An 18,232-nucleotide genomic window follows, 5' to 3' on the forward strand; every position below is an offset into this window, starting at 1 on the left:
AAAAAAAAAAAAAAAAAAAAAGTCTAGTTTACTTATAGTTCCTCTAAAACAGGAAACAAAATATGAAGATATTTTCTTTCCTTGCAGAATATACAGAGGGCTGTTATAATGTTCAGGCTGTTCAAGTGTTTTCTTCCCAAAAGTTTAAATATTTGGGGGAATACTTGCACTATTTGTGGTAACAGCTGGCTCTCCTATGATTAAGTAGAAGAGTTGGAAACGAATCTGCGCTCCCATTTCCTGACAGCCTCTGTTAATACAGTACCAGCAGTTACCAGACTCTCCAGAGAAGCTTTAAAAAACACACAGGCAAGGCAGTTACTTGCCTATGCATAGGCAACTGGTGGCACCTGCTGGGCTGAGTGGGATGGGGAGGGGGTCAGCAGCTGGTACAGCTCAAGGGGTGCATCAGCACTTGCTGAATACGGACCTCCAGCAGGCAGAGGCTACAGCCCCTCCAAAAGGGGGAGAGAGTGTGTGTGCGCGCGCGCATGCGCTAATGCTGCTTGGAGGTCAAGGTGGGTAGGAGCTCGCAGGCTGCTTCCCATCAAGGCCTGACGCTATCTGGAAAAGGGGCCGAGATTAGAGAAAGCAAGAAAAAAAACTTGCTGAAGTGGATTGTATCTTCCCAATAGTTTCCCATGGGAATCCTCATTGCAAGTCACCAGGGAAAGGCGATGCTACAGGAAATAAATTTACATCCTGACTGGATCGCGAATGACCATAAATGCAATTATTCTTTGCCATGGAAACAGATAGTACTTGACAAGGGGAAAATCTCTGCTTAGGATTTATAGGCTGGCTCACTAACTGGTGCAGACTCCACAGCAGATGGGAGAGAGTGAGAGAGAGGAAGCCTCATATCAGTTCAAGCTTATTTTTTTTCCACCCTAGCTGTGGAGATGAAAGGGCTGTCTAGCAGCGAGGAGGCAGAAGCTAGTGAAATGGGCCAGCCTGGCACTGTCCCCATGGAGGCGCACGACACTACAGGACTGCTTATGTTGCTTGAGAGTCCTCCCTGGTGAGAAAGTGGAGCACAGCGGGCTGAGGGCTTGCTGGCACCACAAGTGTGGAGGGGAAATAAGGGCAAGGCTGCACAGCGCAGAGCAAGGCAGTTGAGGAAATGCCTAAATGCTAACGGTGCCCGCGACACCTGGCTCCCCACAGGCTCAAGCCTCGGCTTGGCTTGTGCCATGGAGGGAATTACTGGGGAGCTGGGAAGTGTCTGGGTCTGGCCTCCCTGAAGTCACTGCTTTAAGCCCAACACTTCTTTGCTCCCCTTCTCTGCCTCGCTTCATCTGCCTGACTCAAAAGTTGTATTGAAGGGTACAAAGCAAGGGGAACAAGCAAAACCTGTCAGGACACACGCAGAGCCTATATGCTAACTCCCAGCCGTTCTTCCTAGTCGTGGTGCCAGCAAAACCTCTGACAGAGATGGCTCTGCTCTAGGCTCCTCGCAAGGAAATCCTGCCTGGGGGAGCTGGATGGGGAATATTCCCCCGTTAAAACCGTGCTGCCCACCCAGCAAGGACTGACGCGCAGGCATACCTCYGGGATGTGATGGCCGAGGCAGTAGCGCCTGCTGCAGTGGAGGCAAAGCTGGCCCAGAGTCGTAACGCTGGTTTTGCAACAGGGGAAGCTGCAGGTGTTGTCAGCTTTAATGGCAGCGGAAATCAGAGCGTCGATATCTTCTGCTGCTGCACTGGCTGCTCCGGTTTGCTTTCCTAGGGGGAGGGCAGGGCAAGAGAGCCAAGCCTACTGGCTTCAATGGAAATGGAGACAAACCCAAACAACACTGAGTCAGAACCCCGACCAGCGAGAAGAGGCACAGCTCTAGGGATTTGCCATTTGCAGCGACAGGGATGTCAGCTGCCAAACTGGTCGTCGAGAACAGACTGTCATCTGCCTCCATGTTTAGGAGGTGCCCATGTACTCTGAGGTGGGCTGGGTACCACCTGCAGTTGGTATTCCTAGAGCTGGGAGCCTCCAAACCTCCAAAGCCTTCCATCGCTTGCTTCCTGGCAGATGCTCTCCAGAAGTGGCCTTAAGGCTAAAGGAATGTGCTTCTAGGCATCTAAACTCTCTCTTCCCCTGGATACTGGGGCCAGCAAAGGCACGCTCCCACCTATTCTCACATCTGGCCCATCTCTGTACTAACAAACACCAGAGACCCTTCCAAGAGCCATATCCCATGCACCACACACACAAGTCCCAGCACCTGGAGGTAAGAGCGTGAGGATCAAGCACAACATCTGTTCAAGCAAGGACATTAATTGCACTGGTTAAAAAGGGCAGGACTTACCCTTGGCTTCGCTTTTGTCTCTCTTCCCGCTGCCACGCTGAGGGCCACCACTCAGCTCCTGCACCTTCCTTGCCTCCTCTTCCCGCCTGGCCTTCTCCCTCTGCACTCTCTCCAAGTGTAAAGATTTGAGGTCCACTTTTCCCAAAGCCTTGCTGCTCTCCTCCTTCTCAGCAGCACCAGAAGTCTCCCCACTGGTGCTCTGCGGATGAGGAAGGGGAAGCTGCTTGCTGGGGGCCACAGCTGCAAGCAGCGAAGGCGCAGTGGGCTCTCTCTTGCGAACGCTGATGTAGCGATCCCTCCCTTCACCAGTGCTCACATGCTGCAGCCCATATTCCTCCGCCATCAGGTGGACCAGCAGCCGTTCATGTGAATTGAGAGATGGAGGGAAAGCCAGCTGTGGCTCATTGCTCTCCAAGAATGTCACCAGCATGGCCTTGAGTTTGTCTGCAGCATCTTTTGGCCCTGGGTTCTCTACCCCAGGGTTGCTTGAGGAGAAACATGTTTTTGGCTTTGGAGAAGTTGGTTTGGTCACTGCTGAGTTGCGTTTCCGCATTGGAGGTGGCTGTGGTTTGGGCCCAGATGAGGCAGAGAGTTTTGCATTGTCCTGTCGCTTGCTGTGGCCCTCGTGAGAGTAGTTCTCGGGCACAAGGTTGTCAAGGTACTCAAAGGCCGTGCGCACCTCCCCATGCTGGCCAAAGTAATCCACAAGCCGCTTCAGAAAGGCTTGGTTGCTGACGGTGCGGGAGTCGCAGATAACCGCCACGTGGCGCCGGGCACGGGTCACTGCTACGTTTATCCGCCGATCTTCGGCAAGAAAGCCTACTTCGCCTGTAAGAAGCAAACCGAGAGGATCCTCAGGGTTACTGGGCATGGTGCAGTGAGCTTTTGCCAATGGAGAGGCTAAAGTATCTGCTCTGGACCAACAGTGGTTGCAGGACTGATTCCAGGTCTCGATTTGGCCTAGACGATTGACCTGTTGCTTGGCCTAAGGCTGGGAGTCAGCATCTCCTGGGCTCTGGTCCTTGCCCCTGACTCGTGCCATGACCTTTGTTTTTCTGTCTTCATTTCACCACCTGTGAACCAGAGCTAGGAATCTCCATTTAGCTACCAGGAAGGGAGCCTGGAAAAAGGATGGATTGCACCCAAAGCACATGGAGAGGAGAAATATTTTACAGATGTTCCTGAGTTGGTGGCCCACGACATGAGAACAGCTTGGGACCTGGGAGCAAACGACTATGAAGCAATGGAGAATCTCACCTTGCAAGAGAAGAGGAACCCCAGGYAGAAAAGTGTACCCTGCTCCATGCATTCCTCCTCACCTGTCCCCAGGCTTCCACAGGCATAGGGTTAAAAATAACAGAAGTGTAGGGAACTCGGCAAGGATTGTCTCTGCTCCCTGGCTATTTTCTCGAAGTAAAGCAATAAGAGCAAGCAAATGCCAAGATGACTCAGTGAGGATCAGTGAGCAAGAAGGGGAGCGTGGGTGGCTTACGAGCTTCCAGCTCCTGGGGAGAAAGAGGCCAAGAGGGAAGAAATTAATGTCTCAGTGACACGGTGACCTGCCCAGTTCTGTTTATGCCTGGCCTTGCTGGGGCTGGCCAACTGAGTTTGTGCTGTCTGCAAGGAGCAAAGTGTGGGTGATCTCCCTCAGCAGCTTAGGGAATGATTTCTAATTTCTGTGGTGTTACTTCTCCTGCCTGGAGGGGCAAGTCTGGCTCCTTTGATCTGGCCAGAGGGGTTCCTGCAGGCACCACCAKTCGAGGTGCATGGTGCCCTCAAAGCTAAGAAACACGATTGCAGAAACATACGGGTTTCTCCAAAGGGTTTAAGAGGGTGCTAACAACAGCTGTTGGGCCTCAGGTGAATCATAGATATGCCCAGACACCACGGGAACCATGCCTCATATCCTCAGTAAAGTGAGTGACCCCTGTATTGAATCTGAGCATTATTTACTAGCCATCCATGGGAACAGGGCCCGGGGACACATGCCATCAGGGAGGCCAGCAGCTCCCACTGAGCCACCCAGCAAAGGTGAGGTGAGTCACTCCTGAAAAATGACCATTCTGAACCCTGTCCATGCCCCCATCCTTGCCCAAGTGCTGCTTTTCTTGCTTCAGGCTTTCTTTCTAAAAAAACCCAACCCACTCCTTCCAAGCATCCTCTCCCYGTTTTTCCTCCTAAACATCAGGACTCCCCCCGCCACACACACACGTACAACATCTCATCTTCAAAAGCATTAGTAGTGAAGATGGTGCCACAAGGGATGCRTCTTCTTGTGGGTTTAGAAAGGGCAATGAGCCGTGCACACAAGAGAGGTGGTTCGTGGTCCCACTTGCTCCACATGTGCCCTTTCACTCGAGTTGGCTGACATGAAACCCTTTGCTRCAGGCCAAGAGCTCCACCAAAGGAGTGTTAAGGCTTGAGGGCAGGTGCTTTTCTCCAGCTATTAACTTTCACTGCAGCCACTGATAGGATGGCTTGATTTTCTGCKCCAGATTTTGCTCCCAAAAGAAGCGTTTTCTATGCATGGCTTGTAATGCCAGCTGCTGCTCTCTTTGGTGAAGTGACCCAAAATAGGCTCCAAAYGCAAGGAATGAACCCCAAATTTCCACCTTTTGTGCGAAGTACTTGGCTCTCTAGTAAATGTGGTGCTAACCTGATGTTTGCCAAACTTAGGACTCCAATTTAAGTAATTTTTGAGGCCTCAACAGCCAGAAAACCTTCAAATTAAGCAGTGCTGGCTTCCTTTTTGCCTGCTTCCTAGCATGGGAGCCTTCCTCTGCAATCATGACAGCAAATGTATTAGTTCAAAAGAAAAAAAAATAAAAGGAAGGTTCTTTCTGGTGAAGTCTTTCAGATCAAARTGCCAGAGACCATAAGAGTTGCAATTAAACCACAGCATTTAGCAACATGATGAGTGACCTTTTAACAACTGCATAGCTCCCATTTCTTTCCTATTTTCCATAAATTAACTGTTCAAGCAGTGACTTCTTACCTTTCCTGTTGGATCTCACAAATGAYAGGATCACTGCCTCTTTCTCTCTTCCCTGGAAACCATCAACTGATTTAATTTCCAGCTCTGGGTACCTATGGCAAAGGTGCTCTCTGAGCATGTCCACCTGAAAAACAAGCGTGTGATATACAGCTTTTAAAGAACAGTGTAAAGTGAAAAGAATTAAAATAGTAAATGGCACTATTCTGGAAAAGTCCATTCCTCTAAAAGCCACATCTGCCAAAAGGCAAGTGTTGACTCCTGAGGAGAGGAATGGAAAATAGCTGACTCGTGATGTTATGTCTGATAACACATCCTTCCGTGGCCTTGAATGGTTCAACATTTGAGAAGTTGGCCACAAATCGATCAAAAAATTTGCCTCTGTTGACTTCCATCAGGAAGAGCCTGGAGACTCTGGGGAGGTGGTTTGGTCTCACTCCTGGAGACACSAAGGTTTGAATCCTCCTGATGTGTTCACTCCCCATGGGCAGGGAAGGAGAGGGGATGCCTGGAGGGGGACCATCTCACCTGGAGGTTGTAGGGAGCTACAACGGCAACATCTCGGGCCTTCACGCCAGCTTCCATCAAAGCTTGGATGTGCAACCCGGCCAGCTGCACCTCGCCTAGGGCAAAAAGCAGATGGGAGCAGGGAAGTGCTGGGAACAGGCTGGCAGGCAGAGGCTGAAGGTGACTGGCTGCACAAGGCGGGTTGCTGCCCACCTCCCCTGAAACAGCCTTCCTGGAGATCAGCCACTTCTCATCAACCCGTGGGACAGGGAATTCCAGAGGATGCCCCCAGGTTATTCCTCATGGCATAAGGGAGCTAACAGCACATCCAAGTGCTGGATTCCTTCAGCAAGGAAAGGTTAAGGCGACTCCTGCCTGCAGCCTGGCAGGAGTGGAGAAGCCAGAGTAAATCTAGAAGAGCTAGTGGCATCCTTGAACAGAAAATTACAACCACCCACCCCATTGTGGGAGCAGGGACAGGAAGGAGCTAGCATCATCATTTTCAGTCCAAGCTCTGCTCATGCTTTATCAGAAAGAGTATGGAGCTTCATACTGAATTCCATAATGACATCTACTTTTTAAGTCAGAAAAACAGCAGGAAACTCAGTGTCTTGAGAGGGAGAGGAAGAGTGAGAAGATTTGTGGAGAAAAGCTACAAAAGGCTTCATAAAAGGAGTAGAGGAACAGTTCACTCAGGAAGCAATTCTGAGCCACATCTACAGTCCCTCTAAAATGGGCTTGCGTTGCATCTGTCCCTCTGCAAGGCAACCTGCGTAAGACGAGGTATCTGTGGCAGAGATCCTCCACCCTGGCCTGGTCTGCAGCTCATGTGAGGCAGAAAAAGTTTCTGTGAGGGAAGCACGCAGCTGATGTGGCCACCCGCACGTTGTCATCACTGCCCTGGGCAAYGCTCGACCCTAGCTCAGAGCCCTTTCAGCTACAGAGGCGGCGGGATTTCCAGTGGAAATGATTTCTTGAATAAGCGAAGCTCCCCAGGGAGCCCACCTCCCCCCTCCTACCTGCTCAGGGGGAATTGTTTCAGCCTCCGCTCTGTTGGCGCTGTGGCTAGTCTGCAAGAGGTCGAGGAGCTCAGATCATCGATTCCTGCCAACCAAATTGCCCAGATGACTGTACCTGGATTCCCTTTGGACTGCTCGTCTTCCTCTTCCAACTCAAACAGGCCACAGCCGGYGGTATCTATCAGCAATAAGGGAATTGTAGTCTCTTCTGTAGATGTGACGCCTGGCAGGTCCCTGTGCAAGGGATTTGGGAAAGGAGCAGTTAGTAACACTGAATTAACAGCAAAGGGCTGATTCGGCATCCCAACAACARAGCGAGGATGGAGGGAAAACATAGCCGTATATTGCTTCCCAGAGATGAGGCTAAACCAACCCAAAGAGCAAAGGAGAGAGGTGCCAGCCCCACGCAGCCCAGCCAGCAGCACCGAGAGCTTTCTTGCCAGCTACATTATACAACCCAGCTGTTACAAACTGCAACCATTTCCAATCCAAAGCAAGAGTACTGTATGTGGGCATTTGTATCCCCCTTAAAYGGCCTCAAACAGGAAAGATATGCAAACCCAGGGAGCTGTGGCAGCTGCTTTCTTTTTTCAAGGTGCTGAGGGGGGGACAGCACCCTAAGTATTAACAGAGATTTGACAGCAGTGCTACTGAGCAAGAGAAGAAAGCACAGCATGGGGAACCACAGAGGAATTAGGTTTTCATGTAATTTCTACATCCAAAGCAGCTGTATTAAAAAAAAATAAAATTAATAATCCACATTTTAATATCCAGGACATAAATGTCTTGCTCAATTCACAGCCCAGGAAGAGGATGAGAGATGGCAGCAGGGGCAAGAATGGAAAATCCCGAGACCACAGCTCCAAAACATGGACACTGCAGGGCCAAGCATGCAGGTGCTAATGGGGCAAGGCTAAAGAAGACAAGCGCAGAATGGGGGTTACAGCAGCAGCACAAGGCCCCAACCTAGACTGACTGGCCACTGCGCTTGGAGCTGCACATCGCATACCAGTTGGGGAGAGCAAAGGGTCTGGAAGTAAACATAGCACACGGCAAGCAGTCAAAAAGAAGGATTAGCCCCAAGTGAAAAACAGAGAGGTAAAGACWACCCCCATAGCTCCCAAGGGATTCGGAGGAATTGCTGGCTTCCAGCTCAGGATGCAGCCCTGTCCATGGCCTCTCGTCTCTGGGACTCCTGGCACTGCAGGTCTGCTCCTCCAGTTTGTATGCCATCTGCCATTGCTTCCATTAAACTCTAAGATTTGTTGATTGAAACTCATTTTTCTCCTGTCTGAAGCTATTCCTGCTGTAACGCGTGGCTGGGAAGGTATGGGGACCAGCACAGCTATGCCAGGGAGCTAAAACCCCTGAAAAAGAGCCCAGGATTCACCTTCCCCATCCTACTGCAAAGCAGGGCAGAGGCAGGTCCTGAGCCTGAGGGAAGACTCTTCCCTTAGCTGTTGGGACTGGCCAGTGATGGAATTTGGATGGACACACGAGGTACCTTCCCCATTTCCACAGACAAAAGAGACCAGCCATCAACTCTTCTTTCTAGAGATCTCCTCTGGAGCAGGGCCACCTCCACTTGCACATTAGTATATTCCCTCTCCTGCAGAGAGTAAGATGGCTTTCTCTCTCTTTGTAACACAAAACTTAATAGATTTCCCATTTCTTTAATACCTGCCCTGCTTGCTGTCCTGTCACTGGCCACTCCTACACAGACYGAAGGCTTTGAAAAAAAGTCAAATTCTCCACATAGATAATCCTGATTCTTTGCCCACTCATGGTGGCCATGGAAAGCCCTTGCAGCATCTCTCGGTGCCAGGAACAATCTCAACCACAGGAAGATTGCTTCAGAGTAGTAATTATCTACATAAATTTTTCAGAGCAGAGAATTCATGCTCATTTATGGCAGACAGATTGCAGCAGAACAGGCTGTTATCTTGAAGAAAAGCTCTCCAATGCTTTGCTAACCCTTGGGGACAAGGCACTTCTCCCAACTGCTGCAAATCGCTGCAGGCATGGATTTTTATTCCAGGAGAGATTCTTGCTCTGTAATCACAAATTGTGTTGCTGCTGATGCAGCCAGATGCTGGATCCAGGTTCAAAGTGCTAYTCCAGGGCACCTGGGGACTCCATGCTTCCTTTGGGATTGCAGCCGGGTGATTTGCACATCACAGCCAAAGGATATTCTCGTTTCTGAGGGTCTTTTGGGGTGCATGATGTTGGGGGGTATTTCCCCCATGTTCCTTGCTCAGTGAGGGGATGTTAGAGCCAAAAAAAAAAAAGTGTAAAGGGAAGGGATACCCAGCACATTAATTAGCTAAAACCTGAGAGCAGAAACTGCTCATGATTTTCAAACCACTTTCTCAGGGGAACGAGTCACAGATTAGCAATGTGGAAAATGCCGCTTGCAGTTTCCTGAACTTAAATGTGGAGATGTGTGGGAATTTCTGATGTGCTAGGCCACTTGTTTCAGAAAGAAGGGAGATTTGGAAAGAAGGACTTTGCCCCCTTGGAAATACTCCACTCTTGAAAAGATGCTGCAGGACACCAAAATTTTCCTTTTTGACAAAACACAAATCTATTTATCAGAAAACCCAGTTAATGCTAGTTGGGCATTCCCTCAAGTTTTGCTGCCATTAATGCTGATTATTTCTGCTGGGRAAAGATGCCTAAAAGTGGATACTGGCAGACTGTTCGTTGTTGTGGTGACCTGTAGGTATCAGTAACTGAGCCGCAAGGATCTCCCCACACACAGAGGATGAAGAGACCTTTTTGGAATGGGAAGCTGGCTCTAGCAAGTGATGGTTTCAGAGTATACCCAGAATATTCTTGGCTTCTGCCTTCTTTAAAGGTTAAATCTTTAAAGTACAAAGACTGCATTTGATGCTCAAGGAACTACTAAGAGATCACAGACCACACATTCCTGACTGCCTCCAAGGTCAGAGCAGAAGATGGTCAGGAATACAAAGTCCTTCAGAGCAGAACTATAATGCTTTCAGAGACCAGAATTTAGGCTTTTTCAAGTAGAAGAGATGAGACTTAAATCAACAACASTGTTCAGAGAAAGGCTGCAGTGGGAGCTCAGCCTTGCTGTTAGATATTGGGGATTCTGCCCAGGTTAGTTATTGTGAGTGAAGGTCCCCAGGAATCAGGCTTTACAAGTTCAGCTGCACTGAAGACTCCCTGCCACCATTTCTTAGCACAAGGTATTTTTATACACCTATAGGTATACACATAAAGACAACAAACAATGCCTCAACCTCCTCCCAGCCATACATCTCCAAATTTGGACATCCTTCTTAAACTTTCACCTCTCCAAAAGCTTTACCTCTGCAAAAGCGGCACCAAGGTCCTTGCATTTTCAATGCTTGATTGTAACTTTATGGACAGGCTTTGTCAACACTGGTACTGTGGGGCAGGGATTATGGCTGGGAYCATGACAGGGCTCCCTGTTTACAAAGCCCCTCTGAAGTCTACATCTAGTCAGATCTTCCTCCAGAGAAAAGATCTCTGAATGCATTCAATAAGATGAAAATCTCCCTCCTCACACCAGGCCAGGCTCTGGGACTGGCGATGTTCCATGGCCATCATCTGCCAGTCCTGGGGAACGATACAAGAAAAAGTTGCAAATCCAGCATCTGCATGTTAAATGCTGTGGCTGCAATTGCAGCTGCTGGCCAAGCTCTGACTGCTTTTTAGGATGAGCAAGTGGGCACTCTCCAGCGTTCTCTAGGATACTTCTGCTTAAGTCAGCTTTTCTTAGGAGAAAAGAGAGTGAAATCTATTTACTTCTTGTAAGGAAGGGAATTAAGCAAATAATTTGGCTAAAGCCACCACTAGGCATGAAACGATCACTAATGTCATAAAAGGATCTGCACAGCAACTTAAATGTACAGTCATACTCTAAAGTCAGACCCCTGCATTACCTAGTCTTTTGCAGAAGCACAGAAACTGTATGTGGTTTTGCACCTGAACTGAGGACTGCCTGATATACAGCAGGGCTATGGACTAGCAGGTTTGATGCAGGTTCAGAAACCACTCTTTGCAGGATAAGGCCCTGAGCAGGCACTGTGAGCTGGGAAGAAACTGGGACACTCATTCTTCCATCAACTCTAAAAATAAACCAGCTCATTAGAATAACAGTTGGCTAACTTCAACTTTTCAATAAGCTCCTAATTTTAACGGTTTCAAACTATTTTGCCTAGGGTTCTTCATCAGCTAGTATTTTTAAATTACAAAATTAAATGGAAAAAATAAGCATGGCAAGGAACAAGGACAATCAAGGAGAGCATTCTGTATAGCGCCAAATCCTGGAATTAGATCCACATGGCTAAACTATTGCTGAACGAGGCCTGTGCATCTCAGCTGAGCTCCTGCCGGCTCGCAGAAAGACATCTTGTCCACTCCTATCTATAGAATCCAACGTGCACAGTCATATATAAATATACACATATGTACACATATACATATATAAACCAAGACAGAAGTCTGCATTGCTTCACTGATGCAAGCTGGACTGAAGACCTGAGAGTCCCGAAGCTGCGACACAGAGCGAACTGGTAAAAGCAGAAATCCTGCTGGCTGCCACAGGTGCAGATAAGGGTCTGAACACACTGCCAGCACTGTCTTGTGTGCAGAGCTCTCCCTTTGTGTCTGGGCAAAGGTTCCTACCTCATGGTACTGTCCACAAATTAGATTATTTCAAAACAAGCATGATAAGCTGGCCTCTCCAGCTATTTCCATCCAAAACAGGAGCCGCCATGAAATGAAGAGAGTCTAGGGGAATATCAGTTCTTCAAACTCCTAAACATTTGCATTAAAAAAGCATTGCTTTTTTTTAATACAGAGGCACTATGCAGAGAAGCACTCAACATCTTCTGCTTCTCCAAGTCTAACAGAGGGAGYTAATGTTTTCCATCTGTCTCTCAGAATGGTGCTGCCTGCAGTTTTAAAAAGCACCAATTACTGCCAGCAACTACATGTGTCAGCAAACACCGGCCTGTCCCAGGATGCAGTGGAAATGAAATGCTGGTTACTTCCTTTAAAYTACCAAAGAAAGGATAAATCGCTGCAGACAAGAAATGGAGATGCTGTCAGACCTGTCTCAGGTGCTTTCTTAGCCATAAGACTCTTCAAGTGAGAAATGAGATGTCGATGTTGATTTTGAAAGGAGATGTTGATTTGGGGGCCAAAGATGAGCTACAGAGTGCCCTATATAAACACTTGCATTTATGTCACCACTCATCATACCAAAGGAGTAAAGAGAAGATARCCATATAAGGTTTTTTGTTTCATAAGAAACAGGACAAAAACTCAAATCAGTGATTCCTTAGGGCTACAAAGATAATCAGAGGGCTGSAGCATCTGCTCTCTGAGGAACGGCTGCGAGAGCTGGGCCTCTTTAGCCTTGAGAAGAAAAGACAGAGGAGAGATCTTATCAATGTGTATAAGTATTGGAAGGGAGCATGTCAAGGGGACGGGGACAAACTCTTTTCAGTTGTCCYGTGTGACAGGACAAGAGGCAATGGGCAGAAAATGAACCACAGGAAGTTCCGCCTGAATGTGAGGGGGAATTTCTTCACTGTGAGAGTGACAGAGCACTGGAACAGGCTGCCCAGAGAGGTTGTGGAGTCTCCTTCTCTGGAGATATTCAAGGCCTGCCTGGATGCAACCCTGTCTAACATGCTCTAGGTGACCCTGCTGAGCGGGGAGGTTGGACTAGACGATCTCCAGAGGTCCCTTCCAACCTTACTGATTCTATGATTCAATGATTCTATGATCYTCAATGAAATAAAGGATGAAACAGAAATATGATCACAAGGAGGAATGGAAAACTTCATCATGGGGATATGGACAAGCTCCACGTGCACTCAGGAAAAGAAGACATCTCTGCGCAGATAAACCAGCAAAAAGCAAGGCACTTACTTGAGCAAATGCTGGGCTACCGCTATGTGGGCAGTGAGCCGGCCACTGTACATCTCCGAAGAAGCCCACTGCATGATGGCCTGGTGCATGCGGTACTGCACTGTCAGCATCCTTGTGGCCTTCTCCCCGTACCTCTCTATGAGACGCTCCATCAAGCTCAGGGAAAGGCCCTCGGCAGCAGCCCTGCAGGGAAAAACAGGTCAGGAGCCAAGTCTAGACATCTGTTCTTTAGTGATAAGCTGAGATATGAACTTAATCCTCTTCGGTGCTAAGGAATCAATAAGCATCTCCCCACTATGGATATAGCTGTCATGGCAGTACTACAACTGTAGTTGAATGTGATGTAGAAAATGCCAATGCTGCTACGCAGCAATGCTGCTGGGGCACCAGTGATGCCTACTTGGTATGCTGCTGAGCTTCCYTGGGTGGCTCTGCAACCCTCCCTTGACTGCACCCCTGCTGTGGTAGTGTTACCTGTCCGGCCTTTCTCTCTGTTTTACTCAATCTCTTACCAACAGGAACAGAGGGAGCAGGAGGAGGCTGCCGGGTCCCCACTGTTACCGCTCATCACAGGCTCCATGGTAAGGTGAAGACTGTAAGGAACAGACTTGCAAGGAGATCGGAGCAGCTTGAATATGTCAGGGCAGAGAAACACCTGCTTTCCTTTCACATGAGGAAATGCCTAGGGGTATCATCACCATATCACAAGGGATGCAAATGGTATTGGCCATCCCTAGTTCTAGTAATGTCGGGAGCCGTCACTTCTTGCCCCTAGATCTTCCTAGCACGGCTGGAATAAGATGTGATAGTGGCTCAAGATGTCAGGTCAGATATATGGTTCCAGAGCAAAGCCTTTTCACCCCAGAAGCTCATCCCTGTAACATCCTCACAGTAATGTCCCAGTACAGTCACATTTCTTACAACAGGGTCTAGACACCGAATCTGCCAGCATAATATTGCACTCTCATTACTTCAAACTCACCAGTGGCATCTGAATGCATTAATATTGGAGCTCAGCTCCACCAGCTTCTTAAAACATTCGGTGTCAACGCAGGCAGACCTTGCTAGCATTTTATCAAGATACTTGATGCTAAAGCTTTCTCATTACACCTTGGCCACTCACTCGAGACTAATGCACTAATGCATTCCAGGGTTTATTGCTTTATTACCCAATTAAGAAAACCAATACTCCAGCACTTATGGCAAAGGTCCTCTGCTTATTTCTCTGACACAAATTAATAAAATGCCTAATGAAATAAGTCTTCCAGGAGCCTGACTGCCTTCTCCTTGCCATGCATAAAGGGTTTGGTAGTGGTGTCACATCCTTCTGAGAAGGAAGTACAAGCCTCTCTCTGCTTTGTTTGTAGATTTTGGGCATTTCAGAGCATAATTTTATTTCATCCTGTATATGTGCACTGCCTTGTACAAGGCAGCGGTTCACAGTGAGCAGTTCTGGTTGCTTCCAAAGCACCATGAGTGAGTGTGGCAATGATGAAAACGATCATGAAACGATGCAGGAGAACAGCTAGGGAAAATGATTCCCTCAGAGGATAAGGGGCACAGCATGCATTCAATTACTGCCGTTGAGAAGCATTACATTAGTACACAGAAGCACAGCGAGCGTCTTGTTTGCCACACTGGCCAGGCCTGTCATGTTAACAACAGGCACTTGGTAAATATAACTAGAGGCTGCAAATTCATTAAAACTGCAGAAGAGAAAATTGAGGGTAGATCTTTCCAAGGAGAGATGTCGACTCTGATTAGCTGACCTTTTTTTCTAAATGGCAGAATGCAGCACCCATAAAAAAAGGGTCATAAACTGGGAATGATCACAGCTGCAGGACCTCAGAGATAGTGCTGCTTTTTCAAAGGTGTTTCCAACGTAAGGACCATGAAACAACACACGCAGCAACCGAAGCTTGGAGAAGGGCTGCTCAGTCATAATAATGTTCTGCATTACTGAGCAGAGGTTTCCAGCTGCGCGGTAATTTTGGCGGCTGACCAAGAACCACRGTAAGATGGACCACAAGGCCTTTCCAGTTCCCCAGCTCTAGCAAACATTTTTGCCCCAGCTATGGCATGGATGTACTTAAATGTAAATTCCTGCTCCCAGCTGGAGTAAAGGGATTAGGTAGAATGTGGCCTCAGCGAGGGGAAGAGCAGACTTGTGGGGCTGAGATCTGGCTAACAGAATCACACAGAATCACCAAATGGTTGAAGTTGGAAGGGACCTTTGGAGATCATCTAGTCCTCTGTGCTCAAGCAGGATCACCTAGAACACATTGTACAGGATCACATCCAGGCAGGTTTTGAATATCTCCAAAGATCATCTCTGGGAAACCTGTTCCAGTGCTCTGTCACTCACACAGGGTGACAAAAACTTTCCTCATATTCAGGTGGAACTTCCTGTGGTTCACTTTCTGCCCATTGCCTCTTGTCCTGTTGCTTGGCAGCACTGGAAGGAGTCCAGCCTCTTGACACCCTCCCTTCATGTATTTGTAGACATTGATAAAACCCCTCTCAGTCTTCTCTTCTCCAGGTTAAACAGGCCCAGCTCTTGCAGCCTTCCTCCTACCAGAGATGCTCCAGCCTTCTGATCATCTTCGTAGTCCTACGCTGCACTCTCTCCAGTAGTACCATGTCTCTCTTGTACTGAGGAGCCCAGAACTGGACACAGGACTCGAGATGAGGCCTCCCCAGGGCTGAGTAGAGGGGCAGGATCACCTCCCTTGACCTGCTGGTAACATTCTTCCTAGTGCACCCCAGGATACCATTAGCCTTCCTGGACACAAGGGCACATGGCTGGCTCATGGTCAGCTTGTTCACCACCAGGACTCCCAGGTCCTTCTCTGCAGAACTACTTTCCAGAAAGTCAGCCCCCAGCTTGTACTGGTACCTACGGTTATTTTTCCTTAGGTGCAGGACTCTGCACTTGCCCTTGTTGAACCTCAGGAGGTTCCTCTCTGCCCAACTCTCCAGCCTGTCCAGGTCTCTCTGAATGGCCAGCTCAGCCTTCTGATGCATCAGCCACTCCTCCCAGCTCTGTATCATCAGCAAACTTGCGGAGGCAGCACTCTGTGCCTTCATCCAGGTTGCTGATGAATAATATGAACAAGACTGGCCCCAGTACTGAGCCCTGGGGGACACCACTAGCCACAGGCCTCCAACTAGACTCTGCGCCACTTATGACGACCCTCTGAGCTCTGCCTTTCAGCCAGTCCTCAATCCACCTCACAGTCCACTCGTCTAACCCACACTTCCTGACCTTGCCTAGGAGGATGTTATGGGAGACAGTGTCGAAAGGCTTGCTGAAGTCGAGGTGGATAACATCCACTGCTCTCCTCTCATCTACCCAGCCAGTCGTGCCATCATAGAAGACTACCAGATTGATTAAGCATGATTTCCCCTTGGTACATCCATGCTGACTACTGCTGATTACCTTCTTTTCCTCCACATGCTTAAAGAAGACATACAGGATGAGCTTTCCAGGGATGGAGGTGAGGCTGATGGGCCTATAGTTTCCTGGGTCCTCCTCCTTGCCCTTTTTGAAGACTGAATTGACACTGCCTTTCTTCCAGTCCTCAGGCAGGAAGTTCAGTTCTCCATGACCTTTCAAAGATGATGGAGAGTGGCCTAGCAGCAACATCTGACACCTCCCTCAGTACTCGTGGGTGCATCCCATCAGGGCCCATGGATTTCTAGGTGTCAGGTTTGCCTAAGTGATCTCTAACGCAATCCTCCTCAAACAAGGGAAAGTCTTTCTTTCTCCAGATTTTCTCTCTTGTCTCCAGGATCTGTGTGATTCCTGAGGGCTGCCCTTAGCTGTAAAGACTGAAGCAAAGAAGGCATTCATAAGCTCTGCCTTCTCTGTATCCTTCATCACTAGGGCTCCCACCCCATTCAGCAGCAGGCCCACATTTTCCCTAGTCTTCCTTTTGCTAATGACGTATTTGAAGAACCCTTGCCAGATTTAAATCCAAATGGGCCTTAGCCTTCCTTGTCATATCCCTACATATTCTGACAACATTCCTACATTCCTCCCAAGTGGCCTGTCCCTTTTTCCACATTCTATGTACTTTATTCTTCTCCATTTATCTGGATTTATATCTGGATTTTCCTTCCAGGCTCACAAACAACTGGGAAGTCACTGGCAACCTGATCCCCCCCAGCTCTGCTCAGTCCCATGGGGCTCTTGAAAAGGCAGGCTTGACCTCTAAGGCAAGGAGGGAAGGAAGTACTTTAAATAGTGAGAGTTTGTTGCCGCATTAATCACATCAGGCAAGGCAAACGAGGAGCACGTGGTCCCCAACCAGGAGTTGGGGAACAGCTCAGCTAAGCAATATAAAAATAAAATGCTGTCAAAGACTCGAAGGGATTCAGCTAGGTAAACAGCCTTGACCAGTCAAAAGGTATCTGCCCTTCGCTTTTGTCCTTTACTCCCCTCCCTTAGGTCACAAGTTCTTACAAACTTAGGATCAAATCTAAAACTGATTTTAAACAGAACTGGCAACAGAAACCTGGTGGGTTTTTTTTTTAGCACCAAATGATAAACATGCTGAAGTATTTCTTTTAAGGTTATATCATAAAGCATGGAGGATTAAAACTCACAACAAGCCTTGGAAAAAATTCCCTTCTATACCCTAACAGCAGTGTTTCCACAGCAGGGATCTACGTGAGGATATATGCAGAATTAGTAATGAGGACATTAAACTGCTTGCAGCATTTCAGCTGTTAATAAATTTCCTATTATTTTACAGTGCAACTAATTCCTACAACAGTCTATTCCCATGCCAACAAAATCCCAGAGCCAAAGATTTTAAGCATCAATTGCTTTATGGCAAAGAAATTTGGAGGGGAGGTTGGACAGATAGACTCATGCTTTCAATGCTCAGGAATTTTCTCCTCTAAATTAAAGCTAGGAAACCTAAAACTACCCAAACAAGCCCTTGACAGCTAGTCTGCCCTGCTAACCTGAATGTACCCTGGCAAGAGTACAAGAGGAGATTGTGATTTGCCTGGATCCACCTTCCTGTGAGTACCAGCACCGCAGAAGGATGAGGCCCTTCAACTGACATCTACACAGTATAGATAAGGCGTCATCACCTAGCCTTTGGAGGAAACTTTGCAAATCAACAGTGATATCTGTAGCTAAGTGAAACTAAATATTTCAAGGGCTTTTGTGCTCGCTGTGGTGTGAAACAACCTTTTTGGACTGGGTGTGATGAGCCTGCCTGCCATGTAGGTGTAGAGTCACTACCAGGGGAACAAGTGGGAAATCTCCCATTGAGCGATGGAGTTGTACCATCAGTCAGGTTATATCTTTTTTTTTTTAATTACTTGCTGGATAGGTACTCTCCTCCCTCAGACACAGAAAAAGATGCTGGCTTGGCTCACATTTCCACTGTACATCACTGAATGTGCACAGCCAAGTCAAGAGAAGGAATATCAGCTTATGTCAAGAGCCCTTAATGTCAAAAACAT

The 18,232-nt window shown here is 48.0% G+C and overlaps 1 protein-coding gene across 2 annotated transcripts in view; it reads right to left on the minus strand.

Moving 5' to 3' along the window:
• IGHMBP2 (immunoglobulin mu DNA binding protein 2) overlaps window positions 1–18,232 on the minus strand; it is a 42,693-nt gene that overhangs the window by 732 nt on the left and 23,729 nt on the right. Inside the window, exons 7-12 of one of the 2 annotated variants that reach the window (XM_085298426.1) lie at window positions 12,752–12,934; window positions 6,936–7,054; window positions 5,823–5,917; window positions 5,298–5,421; window positions 2,303–3,130; window positions 1,549–1,724 (exon numbers count right to left, since the gene is read on the minus strand). In XM_085298426.1, the coding sequence (XP_085154552.1) occupies window positions 1,549–1,724; window positions 2,303–3,130; window positions 5,298–5,421; window positions 5,823–5,917; window positions 6,936–7,054; window positions 12,752–12,934 (1,525 nt within the window). Of the gene's footprint in view, window positions 1–1,548; window positions 1,763–2,302; window positions 3,131–5,297; window positions 5,422–5,822; window positions 5,918–6,935; window positions 7,055–12,751; window positions 12,935–18,232 lie in introns of those variants that run through there. The other variant, XM_085298427.1, reaches the window with a different exon arrangement.

The sequence above is a fragment of the Rhea americana genome, unplaced genomic scaffold, assembly GCF_003343005.1.
Source record: "Rhea americana isolate MKP2758 unplaced genomic scaffold, rheAme1 scaffold_139, whole genome shotgun sequence".
NCBI classification, from domain to species: domain Eukaryota; kingdom Metazoa; phylum Chordata; class Aves; order Rheiformes; family Rheidae; genus Rhea; species Rhea americana.